Here is a 7,870-nt window from a genome sequence, read left to right on the forward strand (position 1 = left end):
GTGGGTTCGAGCCCCACGTCGGGCTCTGTGCTGACAGCTATCTCAGAGCCTGGAGCCTGCTTCAGATTCTGTGTCTCCCTCTCTCTCTGACCTTCCCCTGCTTGCACTGTCTCTCTCTGTCTCTAAAAAATAAATTAAAAACATTAAAAAAACTAAAAGAAATGCAACAGATTTCTATATGCTAATTTTAAAAAAGAAAACATTTTCTATATTAAATATAAATATATAATATTTATATATAAGTATATAAAATATATAAATGTAAGACAAAAATGTTTACATGCCAGAAGCATTCTACACAGTATGAAAAAGTTAAGGAGTGCCTGGGTGGCTCAGTTGGTTAAGTGTCCAACTCTTGATTTCAGCTCAGGTCATGATCTCACAGTTTGTGGGTTCGAGCCCTGCATTGGGCTCTGCACTGCACTTGTTTCTCTCTCTCTCCTCTCTCTCTACATCCCTTGCTTGTTCACTCGTTCACTTGCTCTCTCTCTCTCAAAATAAAGGAACTTAAAAAATAGAATAAAAAATTAAAAGTATCACAAGCCAGGAAAATAATTATTACTTACACAATCGTAAATGGATTATATCTTTAGTACATAAAAATCAGAAATGTTAACAATTGAACCAGAAAAAGGTACTAGTAGATGATCCACAGAAAAATAAGTATATATCATATTAAATATGTGAGAAGATGCGCCAACTCTATGTCAAAAGATTTGGGGAAAAAAAGATTTTGATTAAACTATAAAAATGAAATCTTTAATCAGATTGTTCTAGGCCTTAAATATTTATTAGGTACAGGTGGTTGAGAACATGGAAGGCAGTGCTCTCACAGACCGTGCGCAGCAATGCAGCTGCTGCCACAACCTCGGGGATGGCAGTCTGTCAATAACTACGAACATCGACATTTAACCACTGACTTAAACACATATCAACGGTTCCACTCCTAGCAACTCATCTTTGCACCTATTCAAAGACATGTATTTATTGCAAAATTCTTTATCATTCAAAAAGGTTCGGAACAATTGGAAGAGAAACGCATACATTAATTTTAGTATATATTTATAAGGGAGTATTACCTAGTACAAAAAAGAAACCCCACTAAGAATTAGATCTGTATGGACTGATATGGAATATCTTCAATGTTGCAGATGATTTCATTTATATGTAAAATCTAATAACCAAATAAACCAAAACAAAAACAGACTCAAATACACAGAACAAAGTGATGATTACCAGAGGGGAGGGGCTGAAGGCAAAGGTGATTAAGAGGTACAAACTTCCAGTTATAAAATACATAAGTCAAAGGGTATATAGTACAGCATAGGAAATATAGTAAATACTGTTGCAAAACCTTCGTATGGTGACAGATAGTAAGTTTACTTATTATGGTGAGCATTCTGTCATGTTGTAACTCTGACAGGAGTGTGTTATACACGTGAGCCTAATAAAGTACATCAACTATACTTCAACTGATAAAATAAAAATACACAAAAACTATCCTAATATGAAAAGCTTCATTTTAAAAAATATTGCATAGTAAAAGCAAACATTTACATATGCAGAAAAACACACACATATGTGTATTTGCATTTCCACATGCATTTGTAAATATTATTGCCTGATGAATCTTAAGCAACAGATTAAGTGACTGCCTCTGGGAAAGAGGACTAGAGACTGTGCTGAGAGATGAGTAGGAAATTTGTGCTACACTTTATCTTATTCCGTAAGGTTTTCATTTTTGCTATTATTACCTGTACACTTTAACTTTTCTTATATAAGACAACTGAAATTTAATAAAGAAGACATCCTACACATACCATTAAATATTTTAAATAGTACAATAAAAACAATTAAATGACAGTAATCTAATTAAAAATAATACCAAGTCTCAGAAAATACATTAAAGATAAATTCATAAATTGATTAAAACTTAATATGTTCATATAGAAATTTCCTCACAAATCCATTACCTGTTATGGATTCTTTGCTAGAAAGACATTAAACATTCCTAAGTGAAGAGATCTACAAGATGTTTTGGACCTTACATCCTAGCAGGGAGGGAAAATAATTACAGCACATTAATCTACTTCATTCTTTAATTATAATTATCATAAATTCTTTGAAGAAAGGAAAGCTGGAGTCAGGTTTTAGATGACTTCTGCCTTCTAAGGAAATGAACCCTAATGTCAAGTAACTCTTCATGGTGATCATGTGCTCATTTACTAGAAGATGTGACATTTCTCCTCCAGAGCTTCTTCATAGCACTTATCATCTCAGAATTCCGCAGAGTGTAGATCAGGGGGTTCAGCATGGGGGTTATCACTGTATAAAACACACTCAATGACTTGTCAATGGGGAAGGTCTTAGCTGGTCTCACATACATGAAAATACATGGGACAAAGAAGAAGACCACCACAGTGATGTGGGAACCACAGGTCTGGAGGGCTTTCCGCCTCCCTTCTGGACTAAGGTTCTTTAGCGAGTGCAAGATGACACCATAAGAGGTGAGCAAGAGCACAAACACAATCGTGCAGATCATCCCTCCATTGGCTGCAACTAACAGGCCAATGACATGGGTGTCAGTACAGACCAGTTTCAATAAAGGGTACATGTCACAGAAAAAATGATCAATGACATTGGGACCACAGAATGGGAGCCCATAAATCGTGCTAACTTGAATTACTGAATGCAGAAAACCCCCAACCCAGGACCCTACCAGCAGCACAACACACACCCATTGCCTCATGACAACCAAATAATGCAAGGGCTTACAGATGGCCACATAGCGGTCATAGGCCATCGCCAGCAGAAGAAAGACTTCTGACCCACCAAAAAAGTGCTCTGTAAATAATTGGGTCATACAAGATTGGAAGGATATGGTGTTTTCCCCAAAGAACAAATTTGAAATCAGTTCAGGAGAAATAGATGAAGAATAAATGACATCCATAAATGATAAGCTAGCCAGAAAAAAGTACATAGGTGAGTCCAGGGTCTTACTAAAAGAAACAGTCAGAACAATGAGCAGGTTGCCCACCATGGTCAAAATATAGAAGAGTAAGAACATAACAAAGAGTACTTTCTGTTCCTTTGGATCCTGTGTGAGGCCCAAGAGGACAAAGTTAGTCACATTGTTCTTTGGTTCCATTAACTTAGTTCTGTCTATTCCTTAGAGGTGCTGCCTTCAGTTATTAGAAACAGTTTGCCTTTAAAACAAAGGAAAAAAGTTTTAAATGCATTATAAGCTGAATCTTTTGTATTTATTCAATTAAAAATGCACATGGAAAACGACTGATGTCAAACCTTTCATAGAGGTTAACATCATGCAGTTGAATAAGACATAGTTAGTTACTCTCAGTGATTTCATGTATAGGTGGCCAGACCATTACAGATCAACTTAATAAGTGTCACTATTAGTCACATAGACTAAGGGTGCCCTGTGCCAGAACACATTAATCGACATGGGATCTGGGAAGGCTTCCCCAAAAAAGCAGTACTTTAACTGACTTTTAAAGGAGAAATGAGAGAACAAGAGTGGATGGAAAGGGAATTCCATGAAAGCTGCACATGTATAAAGTCATACATAAAGTGTCCTTCCTAAGTGAAGAATCACTTAAGGTAATTTACATATTCAAAGTGGGAGAACAATTTACAAGTAGCTCTCTGTATACAACTACCGAAATGACATTTCCAAATGGGCATCAATTAAGTATTTATTAAGATAAATTTGGGGGGCCCCTGGGTGGCTCAGTAGGTTAAGTGTCTGATTTTGACTCAGGTCATGATCTCGTGGTTTGTGAGTTTGAGCCCCACGTTGGTCTCTATGCTGACAGTGTGGAGCCTGCTTAGGATTCTCTCTCTCTCTCTCTCTCTCTCTCTCACTGTCCCTCCCCTGTTTGTGCTGTCTCTCACTCAAAAATAAATAAACATTAAAAAAAGATAAACTTTTAATTTTCCATAACAAACCTATTCCTTCCTAGATGACCTCCATCTCATTGCAGGCTATAAAATATTTTAATAAGAGGAAATGTTAACACTGCAAGAATAACATCTATTATTTGTTATGCATAACTCTATATATCACATGCTATTTCCATGCTTACATAGACATTATATATACACATATATGTATATGTATATATACATACATACATATATATCTACACCTACATATGCATGTATATATAGAATCCCATTTAATGTATAACATTTTATCTTTACAATAACAAGCATTGTTATCCTCACTTTATAGTTGAAGAAATAGGGTTAGAATACCTAATTTTCTCAAAGTCATACACCCTTCAGTGACAGAAATGTAATTATAAACTTTGATTGACTTCAAATATGTGATTCCAGAAGTTTCTAATGTTTCAATTTTTATAAACTCAAATTTATAAGAATTTCCCACATAATAAAGTAATTCACACAGTTGAAAAGCCTGGCTTCCTCCATTAGCTCTTGCAGACTTACCTTTTGAAGGCTTGTTCCCAATCAGCAGGAGGACTTTTTAACTAACTCACAAAGACCTGGAAATGCCTCTTCCATCCAGTATGACCACCGAGAACAAAAAGCTGCATTAGTTCTTAAGAATATATTTGATGTCATATGACCATGTTTGTCCATTTTCTACACAGAGTCTTCTAATTACTTCAGAAAATTATTATTATTTGATTGCAGATCTATTTAAAAGGAATCCCACGATGCAAACAGAAAAACAAAAATGTTCCACATTAGGGTCTTCTATCAAGGCAGACAAACCTACCTGACATAAGAAGTCAGCAAAAAGCTTTTTTAAAAGGGAAACTTATAAAGTTCTTGGGGAGCCTGGGTGGCTCAGTCAGTTAAGTGTCCAACTTCGGCTCAGGTCATGTTCTCATGACTCATGAGTTTGAGCCCCACATCAGGGTCTGTCCTGACAGTTCAGAGCCTGGAGCCTGCTTCAGATTCTGTCTCCCTCTCTCTCTGCCCCACCCCCATTTATGCTCACTCGTGCTCTCTCTCTCTGTCAATAATAAATAAACATTCTTTTTTTAATTTTAAAAGGGAAACTTCTCTAACTTCTCTAACTTCTTTACTAGTAACTTCAAAAAAGAAAAATTACTATTCCAATTTTCTGGCCATCTTATTCTGGTAGTAGGGCAAAACTAATTGTACCAAGATCTTGAGAGATCATTCTTGGGGCGCCTGGGTGGCTCAGTCGGTTGAGCATCCGACTTCAGCCCAGGTCATGATCTCACGGTTTGTGGGTTCCAGCCCCGCATCAGGTTCTATGCTGACAGCTAGCTTAGAGCCTGGAGCCTGCTTCAGATTCTGTGTGTTCCTCTCTCTCTGCCCCTCCCCTGCCCGTGATCTGTCTCTCTCTGTCTCTCAAAAGTAAATAAATGTTTTTAAAAAAGGATTAAAAAATTTTAGAGGTCATTCTTAAAATACTAATCAACCCTCCTGAAAAAGTTGTAACAGTTCTGAAGAGAACAGCATCTTCTCCCCACTAAGAGGCAAAGTATTGGGCATTTTTTGCCTTCTAACCAGATACATCATTGAGTCATGCACTTGCAGTGTGCCCAACACTGATTCTTGCTTCTGTTCACTGTGGTTTTCAACCAAATTTTAAAATTTGAAAAGGACATCTATATGTAAAGATACTTTAGACCTATCACATTATGGAGAGGTTGGACAGGAAGCCCTGATGAACTATACAGTCCCAGGACACAGGCTCACCCGAAGATGGACACTTTGTGATAGACTACAGAACACTTGCTCTGCTACATCACTAAAGACAAGAGCAGGTAGATAATGTAAGAAGAGAGAAACTCTAAGGAAGAGTCGAAAAGAAATCCTAGAGATCAAAAAGACTAACAGAAATCAAGAATGCCTTTGACAGGGCTCATTAATAGACTAGACATTGCCTCCAGACATGACAATAGAAATTTCCCAAACTGAAAATCAAAGAGAAAACAGGCTGAAAAACAAAAAGCAGAAAACAAAAAAACCAGAACAGAATTTGAAAGAACTGTGTGACAACTACCAGAAAGGTAACATCATTGTAATGGGAATACCAGAGAAAAAAGTGAAAGGAACAGAAGCAATATTTGAAGCAATAATGACTGAGAATTTCCCCCAAAATTAATATCAAACACCAATCCTCTGGAAGCTCAGAGAATACCTCATAAGACAATTGCCAAACAAACAAATAAACAAAAAACCATATGGAGGTATATCATATTCAAACTTCAAAAAAAATCAAAGATAAACCTATAAATCTTGAAAGAAGCCAGAGGAAAAAAATCTTGCCTATAGAGGAGTGAGTTTCCCAGACATTAAACTCTTTGATTATAGTGTAAAAGTGCTTGACATTAGGTTTCTGATTGCCGAAGCACGTATTTCACAAGACATCCCTCGTGAATAAACATATTGCCAGCTATATGACAGAGCTACCAGACAAGGAATTAAGTCACCCCCCAACCCATGAAATTCCCTCTTTCAGGAAGCCCTGGGTAACTTCACAAACTGACCACTTGAGTAACCCTGCTTCTCCCTTTCCATCCTTTAATTTCCAATCATGCTTTAAAGCAATCAAATAGTGAACCCATGAAACCCTAAATACCCATCCCAGTCTGCCAGACCCTAATAATGGCAGAGCCTCAGGTCTGTGCTCTTTTGCTCTCTACTTACAACCTCCTAAGGTGTGGCCCTCGACAGACCCTGTAGCCTCCAGGACTAGTGTATAATAAATCTTGTTCCTCAAAGTTCCCTGAGCATTTTTGCTGCAGTGAAGTGTGTCCTGCAATCATAAGAAGAACCACAAGGGCCAATCCAGAACAACTCCGGCCTCAGTGGGGGAAATGTCTGTGGGGACCTGCTATAAGCCATACGGGCCCAGGTGAGTGTCACAGGCATTCCTAGGCAATAACACCTCTGTCAATAGTCTGAGACCACCACCACAAGGAAAAGAGGAAAGAATTACATCCAACTTCTCCTCAGAGACCACTCAAGAAAAAGTGAGTGGAGTGAAATATTTAAAGGGTTGAGAGAGAAAAAAAAGAAACAAAAAATGCCAATGTAAAATTCTGTGCTCTGTGAAATTATCCTTCAGACGTCAAGAAGAGAAGTCAAACTCAAAGAATCAGAGACTAGAACAGTGGTTGGCAGGAACTGAGGGTAGGGAAAGGGGGGCATGTTGGTCAAAAGGTACAAACTTTGGGTTTATGATGAATAAATTCTGGGTATCTAATAATGAGTTTGGTGCCAGAGTTAACAATACTGTGTTATATACTTGAGAGTAGATCTTAAATGTTCTCACACACACACATACACACACACACACACACACACGTCACTATGTGAGGTGATGAATGTTTTGACTTACCTCATTGTGGTAATAATTTTGCAATATATACATGTAACAAAACATCATGCTGTACATGTGAACCTTATAAAATATTATATGTAAATTATATTTTGACAAAGCTGAGGGAAAAAAAACCCTACACATGGATGTTTCTAGCAACTTTATTCATAATTGTCAGAACATGAAAGCAACCAAGATACCCTTTGGTACGTGAGTGGATAAATATGCTGTTTCTACTCCTAAAACCAATACTACACCATATGTCAACTAACTTGAAATTAAATAAAATCTTGGAAGAAAAAAAATAAACTGTGGTAGACCCAGACAAAAAATACTATTCAACACTAAAAAGATGAGCAACTAAGTCAGGAAAAGACATGGAAGAAACTCAAATGTAGATTGCTAAATGAAAGAAGCCAATCTCAAAAGGCTACATATTGTATGATTCCGACCATGTGAAATTGTGTAACAGGCAAAACTATAAGCTTAGTGAAAAGATCAATGGCTGCCAGAAGTTGGGGG

At 37.2% G+C, this 7,870-nt stretch overlaps 1 protein-coding gene across 1 annotated transcript; it reads right to left on the reverse strand.

Annotated features, from left to right (window-relative positions):
- Positions 1-2,218: 2,218 nt before the first annotated feature.
- On the reverse strand, positions 2,219-3,160 carry LOC115306993 (olfactory receptor 4A47). The gene has a single exon (XM_029957609.1). The coding sequence runs from the start codon at positions 3,146-3,148 to the stop codon at positions 2,219-2,221; it is 930 nt and encodes a 309-aa protein (XP_029813469.1). The 5' UTR covers positions 3,149-3,160.
- Positions 3,161-7,870: the final 4,710 nt, after the last annotated feature.

Source organism: Suricata suricatta, chromosome 11 (genome assembly GCF_006229205.1).
Source record: "Suricata suricatta isolate VVHF042 chromosome 11, meerkat_22Aug2017_6uvM2_HiC, whole genome shotgun sequence".
Classification (NCBI taxonomy): Eukaryota; Metazoa; Chordata; class Mammalia; order Carnivora; family Herpestidae; genus Suricata; species Suricata suricatta.

What these genes read in the sequence shown, in the direction of transcription:
- LOC115306993 (XM_029957609.1), bottom strand. Translation starts at nt 3,148, where the DNA reads ATGGAACCAAAGAACAATGTGACTAACTTTGTCCTCTTGGGCCTCACA.